Source organism: Salvelinus fontinalis, chromosome 1 (assembly GCF_029448725.1).
Source record: "Salvelinus fontinalis isolate EN_2023a chromosome 1, ASM2944872v1, whole genome shotgun sequence".
NCBI lineage: Eukaryota > Metazoa > Chordata > Actinopteri > Salmoniformes > Salmonidae > Salvelinus > Salvelinus fontinalis.
Genome location: NC_074665.1, coordinates 23,640,901 through 23,656,719, shown reverse-complemented (window position 1 = coordinate 23,656,719; position 15,819 = coordinate 23,640,901). Strand labels below are relative to the sequence as shown.

At 43.2% G+C, this 15,819-nt stretch overlaps 1 protein-coding gene across 1 annotated transcript; it reads left to right on the top strand.

Annotated features, from left to right (window-relative positions):
- The first annotated feature begins 454 nt into the window (after nt 1–454).
- pdk2a (pyruvate dehydrogenase kinase 2a) lies at nt 455–13,235 on the top strand. The gene is made up of 11 exons (XM_055912502.1): nt 455–681; nt 3,805–3,946; nt 8,492–8,563; nt 8,645–8,829; nt 8,929–9,018; nt 9,227–9,304; nt 9,676–9,752; nt 9,849–9,947; nt 10,681–10,791; nt 11,027–11,140; nt 11,449–13,235. The coding sequence occupies exons 1-11, from the start codon at nt 564–566 to the stop codon at nt 11,590–11,592; spliced, it is 1,230 nt and encodes a 409-aa protein (XP_055768477.1). The 5' UTR covers nt 455–563; the 3' UTR covers nt 11,593–13,235.
- The last annotated feature ends 2,584 nt before the right edge of the window (nt 13,236–15,819 follow it).

Here is a 15,819-nt window from a genome sequence, read left to right as displayed (position 1 = left end):
TACACGCTTATCAAAACGTCAGACCAGGGTAAGCCTACATGAAACACAGCCCTTATTTTAAGTGTTTCTAAAATCCCCTATGGGAAAAATTTATGGTGGAAAAAAGATTGGAACCATTTCACTGTTTGACCGCTAGGTTTTATGGGTATTATGACTCATACTGTGGTACTCTATTGGAAGCCTACTTATTCAGAGCATCTTGCAACTTTGGATGAAAGGACATTCTACTCTCAAACTGTCCAGCAGTTCTATTTCCAGAGCCTGATATTTCTAGAGCCTTCTATTTCAAAATAAGCCAATTTGTAAAATAAATTGAAAATAAACCTATTTGTAAGAAGCTAGAAGCTGTGAAAGTGTGGGTGCGTCAATTGTCTAGTCAGAAGCCCCTCCCCTCCTCCGACCCACCGCCTTTTTATTGGATGGTAAATCAACCCCCTTGGTGTCCTATTGGCTGCAGGTTTTTCACGGAGCCTGTTCTTTAGGGCAATCAACACTGGAACAGCAGGAGCACTTGTAGTAGCCCTATTTTTCTTTTCCAAAGCGATTTACTGAAAACACCAACGATGAAATTCGTGAGATTTATAATGAAAAATGCTACATTGGCCAATGTGCCTAAACATATAGAACATTTTGCAAAATTTTCGCCTTCACCACTCTCTATGAAACAATTTCTCGATTTTGGTGAGTAGCCCTTCAATGTTGTGCTACCATGTTGGACAACTGACAATTATTTAATGCAATATGTAACATTGAGCTGAGGCAATGCAATTAAATTGGAGTTTAATCGCGCTCTTGTTGTGGAGCGACATAGGCGGCTAGTGTGATTTATGACTTTGCACCACTTTGAATGGTCAGATTCAGAGAGATTATTGTTTTGAATGACAGATACAAGACTATGCTTGTCTTGGCATGTACGCATTTGTTTCAGTTTACTCTACTGGGAGAAATTCCTGGATATTTTGGTCTGCCTTTCCTAGACTAGGCTACTTCATAGTGCTGCGTATTGCGTCAGCATTTGTAGCAAACTCCCATTTAACTGCTAGTCAGAAGCAATGTTCCCTCAAATGGTTTTCACCGCTGAGCAAATGTAATTTATGCTGAGCGCAAACTTGAACGTTGTGAAAACTCTGGAACTTCCAGCGCGCGTTTACTGTGAACACTGAGTCTGTACCCGCTTTAAGTTAGTTTTAAGTGGCCAAGTAGGCTACTTCATCATAATGTGGGTCTACCATCAAAAACAATGGATTAAATGCATCCCATAACATTAACATGGAAATGGCTGTTCTATCACACTGCCTACCGTAGCAGCCAATGTGTTGTGTTAAATGTAGGCCTACATTCCATGAGATTTGTGAGAAAAAACATGCAGGGCTTGACATGAACCTGTTTATCCACTTGTCTTTCAGATAGAGGTGGCTGAAAATGTTGTTTGATGCGAGTATACACTACTAAATAAAATGCATATTTATTCCCATACCATTTATTAGAGAATCAGATATTATGCCATCCTGCCTATAGGCTTGAATAAGCTATGTAGCCAGTCTCAAAATACAACACTGCTCCTTTAAGACAAAAACTGCACAGTTTGCAGCTCTCCCTTTGATCTCAGAACAAGCCCTTTTGCTCATGTTAACACAGTCCAGCTCAAAGTGAATGGCACATCCATATTTGGCAATGGTCTATTTGCATATAGTCCTACTGCAGCTCTGATTGGTTATGCCGCACCGGGCTGAGTCGTGTGTCAATGCAATAGAATCCTACACCGATGCGTTCTGCCTACAACAAAATCTCTTGCATAGTTTTGTTTCGGGATGTTGCATTGAAAGTGGCTAATATTGAGTTGATTTGATCACAATTGTCACAGCAGAGGGAAATGTTTATAGTGTTAAAAGGGAAAGCTGTAGAACAGCGGTCACCAACCTTTGAATCGATCCCTTTCAGTCAAAATGCAGAGATTGACCGTTCAGATTTTGTTTGTGACTTAAATGTAAGGCTATATAACATTAACCAATTAAACACAGTACTGTAGCAATGAGGTTTGTGCAGTAAGCTATAGGCCCAATACATTTTCACCTCGTTGACTTTGCTTGAATTTCCTTGCCAATGCATTGATTGGGCCATTAATAAAACATTTCATCATTGAGGTAGTCTATATGATCACACCGGTAATAGATCCGTTGTTGTACTACTTGAGGCACAGATGAGTGAGCATACATTTTTAATTGTTTGCTTTTTATTTAAATGGGCTGATGTGCCTGCATCAGCTGGTCAGTCTCAGCTGAGGGAGAGCGCAGCAGACTGAGTGTCTGCTTCTCAACGTCCCTCTGCTCTCCCTTTCCTCCACTGACACTGACCAAAAAGGGACACCGTCTTCCGGCTGATGGCGAAACTCGAGTCGCACCGCATTACTTCTGCCTCATGCACAAATTAATATTGTTACTCTTATGAACAGAGAAATATTACTTGATATTAAAAAAAGACCCAAGCCGCTATTAATAACAACAATGCAAGCCTATAGATACACTTTCCTACTCATTCATTAATGCTGCGGTGCTTGTTTGTTCCCTGAGTGGAAATAAGAAGAGCCTGCATTTTATGGCTTATAGAAGTGTTGAATACAAATTGTTGACAGTGCTGAGTAAGAACTGAAACATGAATTCAACACAGCAGTTTGTTGACCATCTGTCTAGTCATGGTTTAATGTTTTGAAATCTCTCAGTAATAACATTGCTTTAGGTTTCTTTAATGCCTGCTATGTTACTGTAGACACTAATCTGAGCCATCCGATTGCCTAGCGGTAGGCCTATAGTGCACTTGATTTTCTATCCGGGAAAGCAGACTTTGTACCTTTTTCAGACATGAAATGGCTCATAATGGCAACTGTTCACCTACCCGGAGCACAGGGCAGTTGAATCGGGTGCACATAACCCTAACAGCCTGAGACACAAAAAAAATTACAGGAACATAAGTCTTTATAGGTTTTTTTTCTTCTCACAAATGTTTGTCGATCGACTAGGAATGCCTTGGAGAGTGACCAGTCAATCGTGATCGACTGGTTGGTGACCACCACTTCTCTTCGTGGGCAGATATTTCTGCGCATCAGTCCTGGGGGAACTGTGCGGTAGTCTCAGGGCTACAGCGTGCCCACACACAGCTTAGAGGGAACATTGGTCAGAAGTAAACTAATCAGAAGTATGCTATCCTCTCCTCAACAGCACTTGCAACAATTATCTTTATGGATTCATAATTTGGCACAAAAACACTGACATTATTTCCTATTGTAGCCTACCTTATGTATAATTTCCCCTACTAGAAATTTATAGAAGTTATTTAGCCAGGCTGCACTCTTTGCTCTGGGAGACCTTGTATCCTACACACTGGGCTCCTGTCATTGAAGGCTAGTACTTCCCTAGCCCAACCGGCTAGCAGATGGCGTTATTATTCCTTTACGTCGTATTTGTCATCTGCCTCAGGAGGGATTACTGGGCCGCCATCTAAGATCACGCAGTAATCTTGTGGTGAGAGCTACAGAGTATGGTGACTAGGGAGTGAGCTTCGGGAAATGTAAAAGCTGATTTTTACCATAGTTAACACATTTTAGTGACTGGCAAGGCATTCTGGATTATAGGCAAGCCTTCGGTGACAGGAAAAGTTTATCGAACCAGAGGGCTGGTAAATAGGTTTATGTTTTAGGAATACAGGATGTATCCTTCAGCGACAGGAGCCCATTATGTACAGGTCTCCCAGAGCAAAGAAGCTAGGCCTGCCTGCCTCTACTTTATTATTATTATTATTTTTTCCCAGGTTCCACCAATGCATGCGAGACGACATCATTTGTCTTTTTGAGACAAGAGCTACCTGTGCGACTATCTAACATCATGAAGGAGATCAATTTGCTACCTGACCAATTGCTTACGACCCCATCCGTGCAGATGGTGCAGAGCTGGTAAGAGTGATTATTCTGTAAGTGTAGTTAAGTTTGAGGGTGATACTGAAGTTTTTTTTTTTTTTTAGATCAAGTTTTATATTATATTTATACAGCCTCCCGGGTGGCGCAGTGGTCTAGGGCACTGCATCGCAGTGCTAGCTGCGCCACCAGAGTTTCTGGGTTCGCGCCCAGGCTCTGTCGCAGCCGGCCGCAACCGGGAGGTCCGTGGGGCGACGCACAATTGGCATAGCGTCGTCCTGGTTAGGGAGGGTTTGGCCGGTAGGGATATACTTGTTTCATTATGTAAAATGTAATAATGTATGCACTCTACTGTAAGTCGCTCTGGGTAAGAGCGTCTGCTAAATGACTAAAATGTAAATGTAATATTGTTTCATTCACTTTTTGAAAATGTAGTTCATATAAGCTATTTATGTTTTCCCCTCCTGAGTTTCTGCAGTGGGCTTTGCATCGGGAAAGCCGTTAATATAGGGAAAGCACTGCTGTTTAAAGAAAATAAAACTATTTCCATAGACTTAAGGCCTATCTAAAACCATGTTGGTCCATTTGTCAGCCTTTGTATTCAGATCACAGATTTGCAAATATTGTTTGAAAATTCATATGACGAGGGTGACAACTTTAAGTTTACCAGAAACTACCAGAATTTTGTTATTACATTTTGTCATTTAGCAGAGGCTCTTACGGAGTGTTGGGGTGTAGGGTTTGAGCATAGACTGAAGGTAGGGAGGGGCAGTTCCTCTTGTTGCTCCATAGGTAAGCACCATGGTCTCACATCCACTACGAGTTTTGACTGGAAGTCAGTGGAGTGTGGAGGAGAATGGAGAACTTGGGAAGGTTGAAAACCAGGTGGGCTGCCGCGTTCTGGATAAGTTGCAGGGGTTTGATGGCACAAGCAGGGAGCCCAGCCAACAGTGAGTTGTAGTAGTCCAGATGGGAGAGGACAAGTGCCTGGATTAGGACTGTGTGAGGTAGAGTTGTACTTTACGGATGTTGTAGAGCATGAACCTGCAGGAGCGGGTCACTGCTTTGATGTTTGCAGAGAATGACAGGGTGTTTTCCAGGGTCATACCAAGGTTCTTTGCACTCTGGGATGGTGACTCGAGTTATCAACCGTGATGGAGATGTCTTTGAGCGGGCAGGCCTTCCCCGGGAGGAAGAGCAGTTCCATCTTGTCAAGGTTGAGCTTGAGGTGGGCCGACATCCAATTTGAGATCTGCCAGGCATGCAGAGATGTGTGTCGCAACATGGGTGTCAGAAGGCATAGCAATGATAGGAGAGACCATGTGAGGATATGACGGAGCCGAGTGACTTGGTGTATAGAAAGAGGAGAGGTTCTAGAACCAAGCCCTGGGGGACACCAGTAGTGAGAGTATGTGGTGCAGACACAGATCCTCTCCACGTCATCTGGTAGGAGCGGCCTGCCAGGTAGGATGCAAACCAAGTGTGCAGAGCCTGAGACGCCCAGCCCTGAGGGTGGAGAGGAGGATCTGATGGTTCACGGTGTCGAAGGCAGCGGATAGATCTAGGAGGATGAGAACCGTCAGCTTTGGCAGTGCGGAGAGCCTCCATGACACAGAGCAGTTTCGTTTGAGTGACCTGTCTTGAAGCCAAGACCAGCCTGACTGGTCTTGAAGCCTGACTGGAAGATCGTTCTGAGAGAATTGAGGGGATGGGCTCGAGCGGGCAGGATGTCAGGCGGCCAGACCTCACTAGTAACAGGATGTCATCTGGACAGAGAGGGGAGAAAGAGGTCAAGGCGTGCGGTAGTTCTGTGTGAGTAAGACCAGTGGACTCAATAGGCTGAGTGAATGTACATTTTTCAAAGTGGTAGACAGTTGTCCGGAAGGGGAAGAGTTGGAGGACTGAGGTGAAGGTGGAAAAGAGTTTCCTAGGGTTAGAGGCAGCTGCTTGGCTTTCAGAGGAAGAGAAGCTGGAGAGGACAGAGTTAAAGGATAATAGGACCTCTGGAAGTTTAGTTTTCCTCCATTTTCGCTCAGCTGCCCGCAGCCATGTTCTGTAAGCTCGCAATGAGTCACTCAGCCACCGCGCATGAGGGGAGGGGCGGGAGGAAAGGGGACAGTGCGAGTCATAGGATGCAGAAAGGGAGTAGAGTAGGGTTGAAGAATCAGTATACAGGAGGGAGACGGATTTAGCAGAAGGGAGAGATGATAGGATAGAGGAAAGAGTTGTGGGGGGGCATTGCTACAACGCATGACTATCTGGGTAGGGGCTGAGTGGCAAAGTAGTGATCAGAGACCTAGAGGGGGGGATACAGTGAGATTAGAAGGTGAGCAACCTCTAAAAATGAGGTCAAGCGTATTGCCTGCTTTATGAGTCGGGGGGGTTGGGAAAGGTCAAGAGGCAAGGAGGGGAAAGAGTTGGGGGGGGGGGGGGAACGAATCGAAAGCAGACGTCGGGTAGTTTTAGTTGCCAATTACGAAAAGCGGTGAGCCATATCAGGAAATGAGTTTATCAAGGAGTTGTCGTGTCTTTGGCTATGCCGGATTAAGTGATATGACATGCTATTCTATAAAATCCTTTCTCTGTAATTAATATTACATGATTGAGCTAATCATGTAAATGTAATTAACTAGAATGTCGGGGCACCACGAAATTATATTTATAGAGCTGTTATCTTCCGAATAAACTCTTAAAGACCTAGTAATATTTTACATCAATAGCAGTCAATATTAATCGTCACCTAATAAGGTGTCTCAACCAAGAATTTACAACTTTCAGATATCTTCACGAACCCTGGCTAACAAGTTGAATCAGCAATACAAAATTTGGTGTATTTATTTATTTACTAAATACCTAACTAATCACACAATTACATATACACAGAATGAACCATACATTGATTACAAATGACGTCATAAAGTAAAACGTCCCTAGCGGACGGAGCAGATATGACAGCTGGTTACACAAAGAAAAGGGGGTTGGGTTTGAGTGAAAGAGCGGGAAGACTGAGGAACAAAGGGAGAAGCTGTGCTATCGTAAATACAGTATCCTATGCATTCTAAATTACCGCCCATTTGGCTTGAGTGGACAAGTGAGTGACGGCATGGAAATTAAAATGAGATGGACAGGTGAGAGAGAGAAGAGAATCTCCACTTAAGAGAAATAAGTGGACCTGTGCCACCACTGCGACGACCAGATGCTCTGAGAGAACAGTCAGATGAATAAAGAGGAGCTGGAGTAGCAGTGTTCTCTGGGGTGATCCAGGTCTCCGTCCGGGCCAAAAATTCAAGGGACTGAAGGTCAGCATAGGCTGAGTTGAGCTCAGCGTTCTTGACCGCAGATCCAAACACTGCCAGAGACCCTGAATTCCAAATGGGTTGTGCGAGCAGGGTACACTAAATTACAAGGGTTGCAGCCAAGGAGTGGGGACTGGAGTGTCTATAAAGCCTACAGGGAGCGGTGCAAACGGGTATAGAAAACACACAAAGCTACAAAAGAGCAACATTTGAATCTGTCAATAACTAGGTAAGATACTCAAGTGAGAGTGGTGTGGAGCCTTCCTCCCTTTCATTCCTCGAACTCAGCAAAACAGTTTTTGTTTCGGCAACGGTCTTAGTTTTGCGACAAACCTGAGAAACCAGGGGATTGCTTAGCAGAGGTGGAGAGCACGCCTCCATGTACAAATTGCTGATTGCCTAGTAGAGATGAAGCCACTCCCCCTCCAATACAGCCACTGATTACCTTGATCCTGGTTGTGTCAACAACTATCTGCAAATGATGCAGTTCACACACCAAGTAGGCCACTGGGAAGACAGGCAGCACTTAAAGTAGATGGCCCCAGCTAGCAAAAACACAGTACTATATCACAACAGATAAAGGCAAAAAAAAGTATACTTATCACTTCTGGTAATATCAGGAGTCCTCTAGCTATAGAATGAACATTTTTCAAGGATTTTATGTAATCTATCACGTGGCTCTTTTGGGTACTTCAGATTATCCTTGACCCTCTGTCTGGCCTTAGCACGTGTTAAATAATTACATAAGGTAATTAAATAAGAAATAGAATGACGAAGCTGTAAAACATTATCCTAAATATAAGCTATCAATGTGTTGATTACCATTTGGTGTTTTAATGAGGGTTTCAGCATGAAATATCCTTTAATTTATTTTACTATGTCAATATCCATATGTTAATGTTTTGGTGTCAAACTGGTGGCAGTTGTGTAAAAAAGTCAATAGTTGGAAGAGTTGCCGAGTTAATTGAAAATGCCATTGTTGATTAGATGCTTTCTTATCTAGGCTATTTTCTCTTGAACCATATGGTTTGTCTACTAGAAACTCATGGACGATATGGACACTGATGAATGAATACTATATATGAATACATTTTTAAAAAGTTCTTCACGTATAAATGACCAAAATGAAAATAGATTGCCATTGGTTTTCTGTTAAGTACTGAAGATTCCGTGAACTTTGTTAAATTACCGGTAGCTTTGCAACCCTAGTTATAAGTTGTATTGCTGCAGTTAAACATATACACCACACTACTCAGGAATAATGTAAACTGAAAAAATGTGTTTTCAGGTATGTCCAGAGCTTGATGGAAATCCTGGAGTTCTTGGACAAGACTCCTGACAACCACAGTGTCCTGGATGAGTAAGTCCTCAATAACCTTTGATAGATTGAGAGGGCCTACCTGGCTATCTAATGCTGTTTGTCTTGCCTTTTATCCGCTAGGTTTGTGGACACCCTGGTGAATATCAGGAACAGGCATAATGACGTAGTGCCCACCATGGCACAGGGTGTCATTGAGTACAAGTCAGTGTTCGGCCAGGACCCAGTCACCAACCAGAACATTCAGTACTTCCTGGACCGTTTCTACATGAGCCGTATATCTATCCGCATGCTTATCAACCAGCACAGTGAGTACAGATGTCAGTCCACTAAGTTATCCATTATTTTATAGACAATTGTCGGCCATTTTGAAACTGACTCATTTCCACTCATTGGACTCTCTGTAGCTCTTGTCTTTGATGGAGCAACGAATCCACTTCACCCCAACACAATAGGGAGCATCGACCCTCACTGTGATGTCTCAGAGGTGGTCAGAGGTAGAAAATAATAATTAATGGCTCTTTAATGTGGTTTTGAGCTGTCATAGGATATTACAAGTCTATATAATCTATGGGTGCATGGAGAGAATAGAGGTGACCAATTGTATTTTTTTTGATGGAGTGAAATATATTTTTTTAAATGACAGGATTTCTCTTGTACCCAAACACCCTTATTGTGTCATTTCATGGTGTTGTATTTTTCCAGATGCTTACCAGAGTGCCAAGTTGGTGTGTGATCAGTACTATCTGAGCTCGCCAGACCTGATGCTGCAAGAAATTAATGGTAAGAACCAAACCAAGATGAACTAATCTATTCCACTGATATCACCTATGCATGTAGATGACCATTTTATGCTCATTTGGGAATCTTGGATGAAATTGTCTGAGCGCCACCGCTGTGTGTACCAACAATCTCTGCCGTCTGGACCTGAGGGCCAAGTAATTATTCCAGCGAGGCAAAAGTAATGGATAAGTGGCGATGGCTGGCTGGCTGCCTCGAACAATATTGACACTGTGACTAAACTCCCCTCTCTTCCCAGAATAATCAAAATGGATGTCAACAGAATCTGTCAATGACGCTTTACATCCTGATGGCTTTTGTATTTTAATTATACTGCAGATGTTTATTCATTTATTATTTTCTGCTTTACCCAGTCAACAACCGGAAACAACCTATAAGCATTGTCTATGTGCCCTCCCATCTCTACCACATGTTGTTTGAGCTTTTCAAGGTATGGTAGAACCTGCATTAAAAATGTATTCTTAGATCGAAGATGTTAGTCACTTGTGAATGTGAATCTTACGTTGTCTATTGGTCCATTTTCCAGAATGCTATGAGGGCCACAATTGAGAACCATGAATCCAGCAACAGGCTACCACCCATTCAAGTCATGGTGGCCATTGGAGGAGAGGACCTGTCAATTAAGGTACAGTATGTTAGTGAATTGTATTGCTATGTTTAAAAACATTACAATTGCCACTATTCCCAATGAATACCATTGTCAAACTCACAAGTGCTAATGATAAACTGTGGCATAATGAATTGACTATCTTTTCATTTTATTTGTCTCCACCCCTCCCCCCAAAATCCTTATTTAAAGCTCTTATGTAAGATTTTGCCCATTATTAATTCTGTTTAATGTTAAACCAAGCTGCTAATCCCAGATTAGATTAACAGGATTGGGTCTACATTGACTTCCATACTAAGAGCCCCTTTAACCTTGTCCTGCAGTAACTTGATCTCAGTACTGCTTGTTCTTTTGGTGAGCTGACCGGTGCACCTGGGGAGTATTCATTACTCTGATTCTGTGGCAAAATGTTTCTTAAATGGGGAAGGACCTACCTGAATTTGTTCAATAGAAACTCAATTTGCTCTGTTTGGTTCTTAAATGTTTTCTGTAAGGAATATGCTCCTTGCAGTGAACTAAAACACAACAGAGGAAACTGAGTGGCCTTGTTTCCCAGTTACCTTGAGGATATGCAGAATGGATGCCTTGGTTCGGCCTATCGTTAGGCAGGCTGTTGAATTCAAGCCAATGGCACGAGGGGCACCCTTCTTTCTGGCAGCATCTCCACCTTTTTTATGACTGGCCATTCCTCTGCCTGACTTTATTTTTCTCTCTCCCCTACTTCTCTCCTTCACTCTCTGGCGATGCGTAGGTGAGTGACAGGGGTGGCGGAGTCCCTTTCAGGAAGATTGAGAATCTTTTCAGCTACATGTACTCTACGGCACCCACACCAGAGAGGGGTGAGCACTCGCAGACCCCATTGGTGAGTGCCTCTGCTCTATTCTTTCACGGACCAGGTTCGTATTCAGGAGGGTGCAACGTACTGAACATTGCCGGTAGAAATGCTGTGAAGTAGCGCTGACATGATTCCTTACTCTACATGTCAGAGAGGCATGTCTGTCCTACACAATACATTTCTATCCGAACTTTCCAAAACACCCATGTTTATCAGACTATTGAAGCAGCCATGGTTTAGAGCCGTGTCGTCTCCTCTCCAGGCTGGCTTTGGCTACGGCCTGCCCATCTCCCGGCTCTACGCTCAGTACTTCCAGGGAGACCTGCAGCTCTACTCTATGGAGGGTTACGGCACTGACGCTGTCATCCACATGAAGGTAAGCTACATACTGAGACAATGGGACTCGTGTAATTGTCATTTAACTCGTCTGACTATGGATTCATTCGAATTTTGTATTTTCTTTTAATTTAGCAGACGCTCTTATCCAGAGCTACTTACAATTAGTGCATTCGTGTTAAGATAGCTAGGTGAGACAACACATCACAATCGTATCAATTACATTTTTCCCTCGACAAAGTATTTATCAGCAAAGGCCGTGCTAGTGGGGAAAAGAGAAGTGATATTTCTTTCTTTTGGGGGGATGCTTTGAACACAAAATACAACTCGATCTCCTTCCCTCCACAGGCCTTGTCCACAGACTCTGTGGAGAGGCTCCCGGTGTACAACAAGACAGCTCTGCGGAATTACAAGGTTAGCCAGGAGGCAGACGACTGGTGTGTGCCCAGCAGAGAACCCCTGGACCTGACCATTTACAGGGTAGCCAAATGAGGATAATGTCGACGCTACCCTGGTTAGATTGAGGCTCTGTATGCCAACCCCCGCCCCAAACAGCCAAGGCAGACAGCCACCTAACCCCACCCACATATGACTGGATGTTGTTTTCCATCCTGGTTTTGGCATTGGCATGTTTTCTTGTTGTCCTCACAATGATGCCCTTCATGGTTTTCTTTTAGCTTAGATTGGGGATTTATGGAAGTATGGGGGGAGGGGGGTTGTGTAATGGTACTTATAAAAACATATAATCTTTGTTCACCTCCATGAGGGTTTTTATGGGAGTGCCAGATGTTGATGATAATTTAAAAAAAATAGTCACACTAATTATTCTCCCAAACATTTAATGGGCATACAAACACAGTTGCTTTACCCATTAAATGTTTGGGAGCATAAGAATGTGTGGCTTTCTTTTTCTAGTTTACTCTCCGTTAGTCAGCACTTCTATAAAAACATTTCTGGGTGTGCGTCAGCTTATGCCTTTTACTATCGCTCGATGTTGATGAAATACACATGGGAGGGTGTGCAGGGTAGTGGGGTCCCAACTTCATTTTGGGGGGAGAGATTTGGCATGGTGGGTCATACCCAGTATGTTATTGAGATGGTGTAGCATGGGCGAGTGAGAATATGTAACACCAGGGTAGCGTTCAGTATGTTATGGAACGTTCAGGTAGAAACGTTGTGTAGAACAGCCAAGCCTTTCTATCATGTCGACTAGGGAATCTCTATACATAACATTTTCTATCTGCAACATTCAGAATGTTGCGTCCTTCTGAACCGGACCCAGGTTGAAAAGACGATCCAATGTGTTGGTTCTCCTCTCTGAGAGGATCTTCATGTACTGTAAACGGAAATGAGATGTTGAGGTGTGGTAGAAGTCCTTAGATGAACCAGTACTGTAGAATAACTGAATGTCCTGGCGGGCATTAGACCTCCCTCGCTCTAATTCGCTGATGGTCAGAAAATGCCACCTTAGCCTTAACTGCGTCAGTCAAGTTTTCTTTACTTGAAACATGTACGTTATTAACAATGTAATCAATCTATGAGAAGGCTGCTAATGACTTACTAGTGCCATTGCATGGAGTCCCTTTATTTGATTCTAAAATAATATTACGTACTGTTCTACCATGTGTCTTGACGCCTTCATGAGTATTGGTCCTGATGTCTATATATTGATATCATAATTTCAAGTACATTTTCTCTTGCCAGTTCAATGGACAGGATTCAACTATCAAAAATGAGTTGGTCTGTTCAGTGTTGTGACTTTCTGTATTCCTGTGAACTCAAGCTGTAGAGCAATACATTGCGGATTTTTTTTTAACCCAAGTTCATTTGAAGTAAGTCTGATGTACTTTGTGATAGGAAGCCAGTGTTCATTTTTTACGGACCGGTGTTCTATTGCCTGTGGCGAAGTTCATCAGAAGCTAGTTAAAACACGTCCCAAAGGGCAAAGTACATGGTTTTTATTGTCTGTGACCCTTAAGGCTAGGCCAGTCACATAGGAGTATTTGATGTTGTGTATGTGATGGGAAGATGCTCCCAGCCTGTCCGCTTTTATCAATTCCCTTTTATTTTGTAATAAACTCTATTTCTTCAGTTATATTTAAAGTTTTTTTAAATAAAAATATTTGTTTCATTGACATTGTAAATATGTAGTATTATTAAACCTATTTCAATGAGAAATGCTTGTTTTAATAGTTCTGTAATGTAGTGCTGGTGACTGGGGCTTGAAGATGACGACAATATGACCCTGTACAGAAACAACCCCTAGCCACCAATCTCCAGGCATTTCATATAGACCTGAAATAATTATTTCCACTTAACCCTCTGAAGGGGTATGAATCATTTGTGCTATATGGCTTATTTAATCTATGTGTAATGAGTCAAGGTTAGTGGCTGTTTCTTGTCGGGGCCCAGATAATCAGTGCGATATGTTTCTAGGCAGAAACCATTGTGTCTTGCCATTGGCTGGAACCAGCTCCATGACCTTTCAAGTTCAGTAACTCTACCTTGCCCTCATCACAGTATACATGTCCCTAGACATCTAGAATGTCACCCTGCATGTGCTTCTGTCAGTACCCTGACTCTGTTCTTTGACCTATTCCATCAGATCTATTTAGAACAGCCATGTTATTTTCCACGATGACTTGGAGTTTAGTTTAAATTGAAGTGATTGACCCAGGTTGTAGTTAACCCAATGCCTAGTGTGGGAGAGCTGGCCTCTACAGGCAGCCAATGGTAAAAAAAAAAGCTCTCTGGAACAGCCATGGCTACTGTTAGTCCTTACACGGGACACTATCTTTAATAATGCAGCATCCTATGTGTAGCATGATCCTCAAAGTTTTTCATTTTGCCTTACTGTAGCATAGTGATTTACCTGACAACAGCTAGGAAGCCTTGACGTCAGAGCTGCAGGGATACTTTTGCAGGGACACCCTCGTCTTTGACTGCATGGAATCGAGGGTGGCCTAGTCAAGTAAGGAAAGTTTTACAGTTAGTCTCATGCTCATTTCTTGACATTCTACACATTTTGCTGTGACTTATGCCATGTTAAAATTATACAATGAGGGTCCCTGCCCGGTCGGTAATTCGGCCATGATTACTACAAGTTTAGATAGCTGGCTAATACACATTTTTTTTGGGGGGGGGGGGGGGGTGCAGTGCCAATTTAATGACTCATCAAATTTTATTGGTCACATACACATGGTTAGCAGATGTTATTGTGAGTGTAGCGAAATGCTTGTGCTTCTAGTTCCGGCAGTGCAGTAATATCTAACAATTCCATAACAGATACCTAATACACACATCTAAGGAATGGAATAAGAATATATAAATACATGGCTCAGCATTGCCAGAGTGGCATAGGCTAAGATGCAATATATAGTATAGAAGACATATGAGAAGAGTAATGCAAGAAATGTAAACATTAAAGTGACTAGTGTTCCATTTATTAAAGTGGCCAGTGATTTCAAGTCTGTATGTAGGCAGCAGCCTCTGTGCTAGTGATGGCTGTTTAACAGTCTGATGGCCGTGCGATAGAAGCTGTTTTTCAGTCTCTCGGTTCCAGCTTTGATGCACCTGTACTGACCTCACCTTCTGGATGGTAGCGGGGTAAACAGGCAGTGGCTCGGGTGGTTGTTGTCCTTGATCTTTTTGGCCTTCCTGTGACATCGGGTGCTGTAGGTGTCCTGGAGAGCAGGTAGTTTGTCCCCGGTGACGCATTGTGCAGACCCCACCACTCTCTGGAGAGCTGTGCTGTTGCCGTACCAGATGGTGATACAGCCCGACAGGATGCTATCAATTGTGCATCTGTAAAAGTTTGTGTATGTTTTAGGTGACAAGCCAAATTTCTTCAGCCTCCTGAGGTTAAAGAGGCGCTATTGCGCCTTCACCACACTGTTAGTTTGTCCGTGATGTGTACGCCGAGGAACTTAACTTTCTACCTTCTCCACTAATGTCCCATCGATGTGGATAGGGGGATGCTCCCTCTGCTGTTTCCTTAAGTCCACGATCATCTCCTTTGTTTTGGTGACGCTGAGTGAGAGGTTTTCCTCACACCACACTCCGAGAGCTTTATGATGAGCTTGGAGGATACTATGGTGTTGAATGCTGAGCTGTAAACAGTATTCTTACATAGGTATTCCTCTTGTCCAGATGGGATAGGGCAGTGTGATGGCGATTGCATCGTCTGTGGATCTATTGGGGCCGTAAGGAAATTGAAATGGTTCTAGGGTGGCAGGTAAGGTGGAGGTGATATGATCCTTGACTAGTCTCTCAAAGCACTTCATGATGACAGAAGTGAGTGCTACGTGGCGATAGTCATTTAGTTCAGTTACCTTTGCCTTCTTGGGTACAGGAACAATTGTAGCCATCTTGAAGCATGTGGGGACAGTGGACTGGGATAGGGAGAGATTGAATATGTCTGTAAACACACCAGCCAGCTGGTCTGGGCATGCTCTGAGGACGCGGGTAGGGATGCCGTCTGGGCGGGCAGCCTTGCGAGGGTTAACACGTTTAAATGTGATACTCACGTCGGCCACGGAGAAGGAGAACCCACAGTCTTTGGTAGTGGGCCGCGTCGGTGGCACTGTGTTTTTCATATTCATCAGAATAGGTGATTAGAATTAGAACCATGAGATTAAAGTGGGATAGAGTCTTTTGTTCAATGCCCTAGGCCTAGTCTAAGAGTCTGGCAAGCCAGACCACCTGTGCCCTGGCTAAAGA

Coding starts and splice junctions, on each gene's coding strand:
- pdk2a (XM_055912502.1), top strand. CDS start 564: ATGAAATTCGTGAGATTTATAATGAAAAATGCTACATTGGCCAATGTG. Junction 3,947..8,491: donor GTGCAGATGGTGCAGAGCTG/GTAAGAGTGATT, acceptor ATGTGTTTTCAG/GTATGTCCAGAGCTTGATGG. Junction 8,564..8,644: donor AACCACAGTGTCCTGGATGA/GTAAGTCCTCAA, acceptor TTTATCCGCTAG/GTTTGTGGACACCCTGGTGA.